This window comes from Anomalospiza imberbis, chromosome 14 (genome assembly GCF_031753505.1).
Source record: "Anomalospiza imberbis isolate Cuckoo-Finch-1a 21T00152 chromosome 14, ASM3175350v1, whole genome shotgun sequence".
Taxonomy (NCBI): Eukaryota; Metazoa; Chordata; class Aves; order Passeriformes; family Viduidae; genus Anomalospiza; species Anomalospiza imberbis.
Window position 1 is genome coordinate 1807695 of NC_089694.1, and position 11672 is coordinate 1819366.

Consider the following 11672-nt stretch of genomic DNA (forward strand, 5'->3'; position numbering starts at 1 on the left):
TTCATTAGAGACAGCATGATTTTCATTCCAGCAAAACAGTCTCTCCTCAGAATGCTCTACAGCTTTTACACTCCTCACTTCAAACAAACAGTTTGCTGTTAAAACTTATACAAATTAAACTTTGGAAAGAGCCAAGTTGCTCTCCTGCAAAGTGTGCCTAGCAGAACCACGCTCAGCACTGGATCTCTGCTGCTTTTCAAAAATGTGCTTGACTTGAGCTTTGAGCTTTTAGGGAACTATTGCTTTTTTGGTATATTATTGTGAAGTGCTTTTGAAATATTCTGGAATAGTTAAACTGGAAAAACTATGTCAAAACAATTCCTGAAGTAAGAGCAGACTTTATCTCAATTTTATGCTGAGATGCAAGCAGTGGGATTGAGCTCTTTGCTTCCATCCCGGGGCAGCACAAAGCAGTTTTTCTAATAGCAATACTCGATGTGCACTGAATTGCTGCCCACCTCTGGCCCCTGCTCCTGGCCCTCCTGGGTGCAGGTGCTGAGCTTTTCATCCAGACACGCTGGGGAGCTGCTGGGACTGAGTGGGAGCTGTTCCACAGCCCTGAGGTGGGCCAGTGAAGAGGAGTGAAACAGGCCTCCTTTTATGCTTCACCTCCTCAAGAGACACCTTTTCATCGTGACAAGATTCACCTTTGCTCTGACTGAACTGCAATCTTAGTTTTTACCCTTTTAACCACAATCACACATCTTGAACCTGAAATTAATCTTTTGTTGTAACCTAAGTATTTTCTCTCAAGAGGAGCAACTTGATTTGACAGAGCTGGTTTGAAATGATCTTAAAAATTGAAGCAGAAACTGCTTTGAGAAATTTCTTCACTCTAATACTTACACACGTTTTTTTTTATTTCAGCTTACTTGCTTCTTCTATGACAGTGCATGCAAGGACAGCCCAATAGCCCTGCACAGGGAGAGGCTCAGCTTCTGTAAACTTCTGTTCTCTTCTATGCAGAGATAGCTTTGGTAAGATTTTTCACTGCATGCTGGTGGTTGTGTAGAACATCTCTTGCTCTTGTGGGTACAGTAAACACAGAAATAAGTGTCAGACTCCATTTGGATTTTCCTACAAAACCATTTGAGAAGTTCAACTGGCAAAATGCAACTGTTGGGAGAGGACTGATACACTTAAAATAAAGCAGAACACCCACAGCAAGCTGCAAGAACTTCATTGGATACTGGGCAGTTCCTTGAGAATGGAATAGATTGCCTTAGATAGACTTTGAGAAAGTGATACATGTGTATCTGCTTTGTTTGGGTTGTTTTGTAAGTAGTAAGAAAATCCAACCAACCAAAACACAGCCCACAAACAAACTGGCAGCAGAAGGGCTGCAGTGAGCCAAAGGAGCTGGAATTCCTTGTGAAGAACATTCATTTTGTCTGTACCCAGCTGACTTGGAACATGGTCACAGGGATCATGTCAACAACTTCTTAGAGTAATGTTGTCTGTCTTCCAAGACAGACCTACTAGTAAAGAGCAAGTACTTAATCAGAGCAGTATTTGATCCCTGCATTACAATAAGTTGATGGTAAAGCCACTTTTTTCACCCTTAATAATAAATGATGTAATACTAAAACTTGGAAAAATGAGTAGTGCTGCTGTCATAGCAGGGAACTCTGGCTTTTCCTCACAGAACTGAAATTCAAGGTTAAATAATTTCCACAGGCATGGACCATAACATAACTCAACAGGCAAAGAGTACTGGGTTGAACAATGTACAGCTGCTGTGTCACACTCGAGGTCTTCCTGTTCTCTTCCCTATTCTTTCCTGTTTATAACAGCATCCTTAGAAGATTATTTGTCCTTTGGGGAAGTAGGAAATGAAGCACCATGTGAACAGGGAGGAATTACATTGTACTAATAATGAGGAATCCCATTGTATCATTTGACTTTAGTACAGGTGAGGGTCCCTATTAAGAAGAAACTGGAATTCAGGACAATTACAGAAACTTGTCATAGATTATGGAGAATCTAATTTTCTGCTAAAAGAGATAAGCAAAAACAAAAAAAATGTTACTCTTTAATATTAAAGTGCTCAATGTGCTTTGGCTACCCCAGAACACTCACATGAATTGTATAAAGGTTTCTCACAAAACAATTCTTTTGAAATATAAAATGTTAACTGATGGGACTACTGCTTATCTTAGAAGGCATTCAGCAATTAGTCTGACTCACAGAACACTATAAACTAACCTTAATGGATTTAGGAAGCCTGCCCTATCCACCCAAGCTTTGAATTTCAAAGATAAATGCATATTAAAAATGCAAATTGCCTTTCTGGTGTAGAGGCAGAAACTTTACCAAAGCCTTGTGCTGCACTCTTCACCTTTCTAGTTTGGGAACATCTCCACCAAGCTACAATGAACTGGAGGATGACAACAAAATTCACTGCTGTGAATTTGTTACTGTAGAATTTCCTTCAGCGTGTACAGAATGAGACAGCAAAGCTACTGTGTAGCTCCCCAAGAGGGGCAGGGATGAAGGATGGCAGTGAGCTGACTTCTGTGGCAGCTGTGGAGCTTGGCCATCAAAGGTGGGGTTACCCCTTGAGTTCCAGCCTTTTGCTCAAACCTTTTGTTTCTCATTCACCCACTAAATGTGGCTGGCACAAAAATTCAAACATACATGGCAGCAGTGCTTATTCTCAACCTGATGTGCTGTTGTCTTCTTTCTTCTTTATGGAAATTCTTCCCTATTCTAATACAACTGGGACAGACAACCACTGCAACTCTTAATAACTGTCAAGTTCTCATCTACTCATGTACTCGCACAATTACAAATGCAAACATCCAGCACAGCTCCATTATGAAACCAAAGTACTTCAGAAGTTACTCAAATTTAATAGACAAAAATAATTCACAGCAAGAGAAAGAACACGAAGAACCAAAATGCAGACAAGAAGGCAGAAAACTTTATACTGCATAAGAATTGACAGCTTATATTCTGTTATTAGGGGCTAGAATCTAATGAATCTCATGTTGGCTTGGTATTTGTTCCTGACAAAGCTACACTCATTAAAAACACTAAACCACAGGCATCCTTAAAGGTCATTATAACAACCATCATTAGCTCTTACCATCTTAAGAAGGAGTAATGAACTGCAGAACTAACACTTTTCCTGACCAAGTACTTATTTTGTCTTGTTCCACCATCCCTGAGAGGGGATTGAATTTATATAGAGCCACCTTGAACACATAACCAACTACCTGTGACAAAAAGGTGTCCACGGGACATTGAAGGCCTCAGGTTATTTTTTCTCATCTTCATGCCTGCACACGTAGTATGGTGCAGTTTGTTTATGTGACTCCAGCCATGACAAAGTTATTAATGTTTGACCAGCTAATTCCTGAACAAAGAACCGGCCTGTGTCCCTCAAACCAACCTGCACCCACCAGTCCTGTAATTCTCTCAGCCTTTGGAACCTAAAATTTCAGCTGCTGCTCTCCTGGCTGAAGAGCAACTGTGCTGCAGCACCAGGGGCTGGAATTCTACAGCACTATTCCCCAGATATTTTAAACTTTTCATTTAGAAACCTGTTCTAAACTGTGAGGTAGCAACACTCAAACTTTCACAATCCTCAAGCAAGTTCTTTTGTATTTATTCTGACACAAAGGGACAAACTAAATATGTTATAAAAAGAAAAGTTCATATTTCTACATTAAGTAGGGCAGCAGTAAGTGTGTTAATATATATATTTACACATACACAAAAACCACTAAGGAATACCAGGCAGTACTTCTTCCAATGACATTGTTTTTAATCAGTCACTGTTACATTAACATTTTCCACCCCTGAAACAAGTTTAAACTGTTACAAACTGAAAATATTTCTAGTAACACTATGCAAAGAACACTTGCAGGCAGCAGACACATCAGACATTCACCACATTCATCATTTTCTCCAATACCCTCTTGTCTCCAAGGATTTTCTCTGAGGATCACTCAAAGGAAGTGAACACAAGCCTTCCCTCACTCTCCCCAGTTTCCTGTTTACATGGGAGGAGCCTGTATCCATTAGAAACTCTTCAGAACATTCTGCCTCGCACAACACAGAAGGTGTGGTGATTACACTATGCACTACACCTTCAGGCCAAATATTACCACACCCAGGTGAACCAAAAACCTTCAGGAGCTGTAGCAAACCACAAAATTCCCATGTGTGGCTTGTTCCAGAATTGAACTTCCAAGGTTTTTTGTCATTTCTAAAAATCAGAAGAGTCCATGATTTCGATCATGATGTACATCACAATATCATTTCACTGCCACAGCAGATCCTTCTCAGATCTGTGCTGCTATCACACCATGCCCAGCTAAGCAGTGATCAGGAGAGGAGGGCTGAAAAGCAGACACAATTCCATGGAACTGGTGGATGAACTTTAGACAAATCATACGCTAGGAGGAGTTATAATGTGCCACAACTCCAGGCTCATTGGTTCTTGCAAATAATCAAAGAAGAGCAAAGAGCACAGGAGTGGTTCTGAGAGGTTCACTTCATGACCTTGTTTGTCCCACTGCCACACAAAAGGTTCGTCAGCAGAGCACCAAGGGGAGCAGGGACAGTGCTGGAGCCCATACCACTCCCTAAAAAGCCAATTCTTTACCTGGCACGCCTTTCTCCCACACAAGTTATTGTTCCCAGGTATAACATATTTGTCAACAGCAATTCCCATTAAAAGCTCCAGCATTTACCTGAACATCAGCACCAAGCCTGCCCTACCCTCCCATGTCAGCAGCACTGCAACAACAAGTTCCATGAGACATGAATTTTACTCTTCAGTAATGGTTGCACCCTTGATAACTTCTGTTCTGTTTTAGGGCAAATTTGGGAGGGAAAAAAAAAAACAAAACTGTGTGCTTCTTCTTCCCCCCTCTTTACTCTCAGGACCAGTCTTAAAGGTGCAAAACTTATTTTTGGGTTAACCAGATGAATGGGGATACAAGCATCATAAAGTCACCCCAGAACAACTTCACTTGCTGGAATATCCTGACTTTGATCTAGTAATACCAAGACTCTTTTAGAACACAAGCATTTTGGTGCACTTCTTCCTCAAGCATACACCTGAAACAAGAACATATTTGCCTTGCAGGCTGTTAATGCTACTTTTGTCACAAACATCCCACCTATCTACCCGGTAGGAAGCTACAGGTGCAAGTGGGAATCCTTGGGGTGCTCACTCCTCCAATGCTGCAGCAAAAACCACTTCATTCACAAGATTTGAAGGTCAGTTTGATACAAAACCAACATGCAAGTTTAAGGCAAGTTACCTTTGTCTACCTGGAACTTTATCAATTGCTACACTAAAGAAGGTTTTTTAATTGTTAATCTCTCAAAATGATCTGTTCCACCATCATAGCAGATTTTAAGAAAAAACCCTTATTTCCTCCTAAACAAAGTTACTGCATTATTTTTTTCAAACATAATGAATGTAAGGAATAATGACATAAAAGCTGTAAGCAACTGCTAAAACCATTCATTTGAGTAATTTCCTAACTTCTTGTGCTTCAAGGTTGAACAGGCAAACTGATGAAGAGCAAACTGAAATTGACAGTTGCTCCAGCAGCAAATGACATTGCTTGTTGTACTCTGAATTTGGACAAGGATGAAAAGAATCAGAGGGATGTTATTAGCCATTACTGCTTTATTGTTTGCCTCTGGAGAACTGCAAGTGACACAGAAAACACACAGTCAACTTGCAGCCCACTGCAAGGGGAGAGGCAGATCTTTTCCTCTGCTGGGTCACCAGCAATCCCAGGTCACTGGCAAGCTTTCCAGCTACCTGTGACACCAGAACCCAAGTTCGTCCTTGAACACTTGAACATTGAGCACCATGCTGCCCAAAGTCTCAGAAAGCACCACCTCCACGTGCTGTGCACACTGCCAGCTCTCACCGCTGCCTTTCACTCGGCCTGGGTGGAATCTGCTCTGCTTGCAAAGCTTCCTGTAGTGTACAGAAGTGCTCTACAGTTTTGTCTTACAAGGAGTAGTTCAGGAAGTTTAATTACCACAGATGGGCTTATCACCGTCTCTATCACCTCACACAGTGTCAACAGCAATTCCCATTAAAAGCTCCAGCATTTACATCAGCACCAAGCCTGCCCTACCCTCCCATGTCAGCAGCACTGCAACAACAAGTTCCATGAGACATGAATTTTACTCTTCAGTAATGGTTGCACCCTTGATAACTTCTGTTCTGTTTTAGGGCAAATTTGGGAGGGAAAAAAAAAAAAAAACAAAACTGTGTGCTTCTTCTTCCCCCCTCTTTACTCTCAGGACCAGTCTTAAAGGTGCAAAACTTATTTTTGGCTTAAAGAGATGAATGGGGATACAAGCATCATAAAGTCACCCCAGAACAACTTCACTTGCTGGAATATCCTGACTTTGATCTAGTAATACCAAGACTCTTTTAGAACACAAGCATTTTGGTGCACTTCTTCCTCAAGCACACACCTGAAACAAGAACTCTCTGCAGGCATGCACAGATTTCACTCAGACACTATGATTTCAAATGTAAGACATTTGATTTGATTGCCAAAAATCTCTGCTCAACCTGACTCATAGTTCACGTATGCCGTACACAGATATCTAAAGGAGTCATCCAAGAAGAACACTCCTTTTTTTTTTTTTTTGGCGGGTCCTGCAGCACACAGTCTGTCTGACAGGGATTGATAAGCACAATTTAAATCACTCCACTCCTGCACTGATATGGGTGGTGCAACACAGCTGGGAAACCTCTCCCAAGCACACACAGCTTATTTCTGTTTTAATGTGACTTCATAAAAACTTTTATCCCAGTGTTTGATGCCAGGTTATGTATGGCACATTAGTCAGAATGTTGAGTTCCTAGATTTTCTCAAAGCTCAGGGGGTTTAAAAGACTTCAGGGTAAAGCACAAACAATTTCTGCTTTTAAAACAAAATATGAGATGCTCTTTGGGTGAATCACCAAATCCACCTGCTCTCCAATTAAAGGAGCTCTCTCTTCCCCTAATAATTTGTTTTGCAAGTTACACAACATCTTTCTCCTAATCTGATTTCAAAGGCCACATCACACTCAGAAGGCAGCCCCTTTCAGAAATGTGGTTTGTAGGAAGTGGAGAATCCTGCCCTGAACAGCTCCCACAGAGACCTGGAGGGAACCTGGGGGTAAAGCAGAGTGTGTTAGCATGGCTCTCACCACCACGTGCTTCTGCTAATCCTAAAGTGACACGAGATATTAACTGGAATTAAGAACCACTGGCCATGTTAATTTCTAGTTAGGCAGTTCTCTAACACTCCCAGAGCACCCCAAATCCTGTTACAGCACCTCTCTTCAAGCGCTGACTCACAGAACCACAGATGTTTGAAAGGATCATGTTCTTTTCTCAGGGCAGCCCAAACTCCTGCCCAAAAAGCAGGGCCACCCACCAAATTCACATCAGCATGCTAAAGACTCTATCCAGGTTCAGAACTTGAAAACCTCCAAAAACAGTGATTTCAGTGTCTCTGACCAAAAAATTATTTAAACCATCTTCCCCTTTTAGTCTCCTCTCCAGCTCCTTTTTATGACCTCTGTCTCCCCTTCTTCTGCCATGAACTTCTGTCAAAAGTCTGACTTCAACTTCTCAACCAAAAAGATGCTCAACTTGGTAAGCTACACCAGAGCTGGCACTCTCAAGCACTTCCCATTTCCTAGGTCCCTGACAGAATCATCTATTCCCCATGTGACTGAAGCGTGGAGGAGAGCAAAGAACATCTGAGTTAAGCATTAACCAACAGAGGAATCCCAGCAATCTCCCTGACAACCTTAATTTAGTCTGTTTGCCCTAGCAGAAGAGGCATGCTTTAAAACAAGCAAATTAGCATGTTGCCAAACCCACAGAACTGCTCTCTGCCACCGCCTGCCAGCCTATTCTCAGGGCTGATGTGAGATCAGATGACTGTTTGCCAAAATAATCTAGATTTTTTTCTGCCCATTTCACTGTAAACAAAAATGACGAAAAAAATACCAAGCACTTATTCCAACCTCTAGTCCTTAAACCAGAAAAAAAAAAAAAAAAAAAAAAAAAGGAAAAGAAAACCCTAAAATACCAACCCAGAGCTCCCCAGCAGCAGTTGAGTCCAGGTGCTCTTAACACTGAAATCAAACTTTAGTAAAGTAATCCAGTTTATACACTACTATAAAAACTGGAACTAAATTCTCATTGTGCAGCTCAGTCACATTCAACAAATTGTATGAAACCTGAACACCTCTCCCAACTACCTAAAGCAGAAAAAAAAGGAATCAGTAGTTCTGACACAGCTCACCTTTATTACTTGTGTGTGTATATAGTCAATTGTCTTTCAGAGAAATACTTTAAAGCATTGTTTTCCTTGCCAGCACAGATTCTCTCTCAGCAGCCAGTCCTACTTCCTGTCCACCAGGAAAAAGTGCCACTGATCAGGCTGCAGCCCTTAAACCCCCCCAAACAAACCACTACACTTCTACAGGCCAAGCAGCACTGCACACCTTTTAGTTTCAGATGAAGAGAACAGGGAAACCAAAAACTTCCACCTTCCTATTCTAGTTTCCCTTCCCTCAGGATAATGACTTCAGTTCCTAGCCCTCTGTCACCTAGAGCCATTTTTATCACATAAAAATCATTCCTCTGGACTTCTTCCCAAGGATTTGTCTAATTTCAGCTGCTGTGCCAGGAACCAAAAATACTTTCTCCTCTGTGTGTAGCTGCACACCCTCTCCCAGCAAGCCCTTGCTCAGCACTCCCCTGATGTGTGAAATAAGTTCTGGGAGGAGGCACACTCCTGTCAGCACACTGAGCTCCCTGAATTACACCCAACACATGACAGGGAGTGCAGGTTGATTCATCTCTGTAGCTCCAGTGAAACCCGATGGATTGGAAGTTACAAAGATGAACCAAGAAAATCTCCACACCCAGCTGTGAGGAACTTTGTATATGAGCTCAGTGACAACTCAGCACAGCACAAACAGTGTGGCTTCTCTGCCACAAGTCCCAGACACACCTTTATCTTGCACAAAGAAGAGAACAGTGATGAGGCGCAAGTAAGAGTGCTCTCCCAGTGCCTGAAGACATTGCCAGCCCCAGAAGCAATTCCTCATTCAAAATAAAGTCAGCAAAAACTTCATAGGATTCCTCTCCTGTATAATGGATGAAGCTTTTCCCTGATTACAGTTTGTTCTTCCCTTACAAACCCATGGTAATAATTGGTAAATCTGTCTGTGCAGTCACCTCAATTCAATTGAAAGCACACCTGAATCCCACACTTTTTTCTCCCTCAAAGTAAATCTCTGTTCATGACAGGTTTATACACTATTTGTGCACATCATGTCCAGAATGAAAAAAATCTGCTTTCCTATTCAACCCACTCACTCAATTATATCATCAAAGGCCAGTCACTTACCCAGGGCAAAACTTATCTTTCAGAAGGCTCTGATTTGAGTAACATATCCCTGCTCTGATCCAGGGTGCTGCTGGACTGCAATCATCCACCCCCTCAAGAAACAAAAGCACACTGCCGTGAATGAAGTCAAATATTAACATAATGTTCTTTTTTCCACTCAATGGAACAATGAAAGTTTATTCTAGTGATTCTAGAATAACTGAATAGACCATGCAATGGAAATAGTCATTCTGTTCAATCCAATTTTGAGCTCATTTCACTTTGATTTTTCAAATTATGTGTTTCTATCAGAACAGAGTTCTCTTCTGCTAGAGCAAAATTCAAATTTATGTTCACAGCTTCCAACAGAAGCACTTCCCTAAGTGATTTTTGAATCAGTTCCCTGCAGGAATCTCCAGGCAGCCTTCGGTATTTTACCAGGAAATAGTAGAGGTACTATAAACACATCCAAAGGTATTGTTTATACAAAGTTTATCCTATGCAAGGAAACATGAGTTTGTTTCCAATAACACCATGAAACAAAACAAGACACCACATCTGCTTATCTTTTGCCAAGATACACTTTGTCACTTTGAATACAAGCACAGTTCAAGCCATTCATGCTTCTGTCATCCTCTGAAACAAGGATAACTTTCAGTAACCTTTTTATGCCTCAATGTTATATATGTAGCAACTTCCCTAAAGGCTAACTTCATGTGCAGCAACAAAAAAAAAAAAAAAAAAAAAAGAAAAGAAAAAAAAAGAAACAAGAAAAAACCCCAAACAAACAAGAACCCCAAACTGCAGTTGTCAGGCTGATTATCTAAAAGCTCTATACTCACTGAAAGGAACACACGGTGAGAAAACTTCAATACTGACTTAGTTTTACCAGCATCGGGGAAAGCCCTTGCAACAGGTTAAATAAAGTTTGCAACTTTAGTACTCTCTCCAAGGAGAAGAGTCAGGGAGTTTTAAGTGTCTGCTACACAGTTGCTCTTGGAAATACTACCAAGAACTGAGCTAAATAGGGTTGATCCCACACGTGCAACTAACACGTGTAAACAATCAAAGGTAAACACTGTCACGGCAGCTGGTTTTGCTACTGCAGCATTTATGAACTGGGATACAACCCAGTGATGCTGCCTTGAACTCCGCGTGTATTTGGACTTATCAGGTCTGCCAGTAAAAAAAATCAAAGAGCGTGGCCATAATGAACAGACTGCAGTCCTAAAGAGGATTTACTTTAAAAAAAACCGTAAGGCACCACCCAGTTTCTCACATTATTTTCCCATTAAGTGAGAGGTTCCGTTGGCAAGCACGTGGCTTGCATCACGATCACGGCGTTCTGGATTGTTCAGCCCGAGCCGGCCGCGCCCGGCTCTGCCGGCGGAGCGGGCAGAGGCAGCGGCAGCGGAGCAGCGCCGGCGCTGTCCCCGGCGCTGTCCCCGGCGCTGTCCCGGCGCTGTCCCCGGCGCTGTCCCCGGCGCTGTCCCCGGCGCTGTCCCCTCCCGAGCGTGGCAGCTCGGCCGCCCGCGCTCGGCACCGCCCGGGAACCCGCGGGGCCCCGAGCGCGGCACGGCGGCACGGCGGCCCGGCCCTTCGGGGCGCTGCCTGTGCAGGAGCCCCGGGAGCCCCGGCGGGAGCGAACGCGGAGCGCTTAATCCCCGGAAAGGCTCCCACGCCCCTCGTCCCGCATTCCCCGCTGGAAGCGGCGCATCCGCGCTCCCTCCTGCTGCTGCTGCTGCCGCGGCTCGAGCCCGGGCCGTTCCCCGCCCGCCTCCCAGCGCGCTCACCAGCTTGGGCTTGTTCCGGCTCTCCTCTTCCGCGGCGCGCCCGCCGCGCTTCGCGTTCATCCTGCCGGAGCTCAGCGGCTCCTCGCCGCCCGCGCCCGGAGCCGCGTGTCCGTCCATGGCTCCGCGGGGCTGCCGCCGGGCCGGGCCGGGCCGAACAGAGCCGAGCCGAGCCGAGCCGAGCGCTCACGGCCGCACCGGCCCCATGGGCCCCCCGCGCCCGCGCCCGCTCCGCCCGGGGCGGCTCCGCTGCCGCGCCGCGCACGCGCACGGCCCGCCCGGGCCACCGCGCCTGAGCGGGCGGCGCGCGCCTGCGCCCTGCGCCGGCGGCAGCAAATGGCGGAGCCCTGAGGGGCGCTCGGAGCGGCCCCGAGCGGGAGCGGGGACGGGGACGGGCCGGGGTACGGCCCGGGGCGCTGGCAGGGGCCGTGGAGAGCGCGTCCTGCCCCGGGCGGGGGCACCTGCCGCGAGCCCAGGTGTCTGCAGTCCGCGTCTC

At 44.5% G+C, this 11672-nt stretch overlaps 1 protein-coding gene across 4 annotated transcripts in view; it reads right to left on the reverse strand.

The window, feature by feature from the left end:
• Positions 1-11438, reverse strand: part of DIAPH2 (diaphanous related formin 2) — a 174600-nt gene extending 163162 nt beyond the window's left edge. For 3 of the 4 annotated variants that reach the window (XM_068204547.1, XM_068204546.1, XM_068204549.1), the window contains exon 1: positions 11180-11438. In XM_068204547.1, coding sequence (XP_068060648.1) covers positions 11180-11296 — 117 coding nt within the window. In that variant the 5' untranslated portion in view covers positions 11297-11438. The remainder of the gene's footprint in view (positions 1-11179) is intronic. The other variant, XM_068204548.1, reaches the window with a different exon arrangement.
• Positions 11439-11672: the final 234 nt, after the last annotated feature.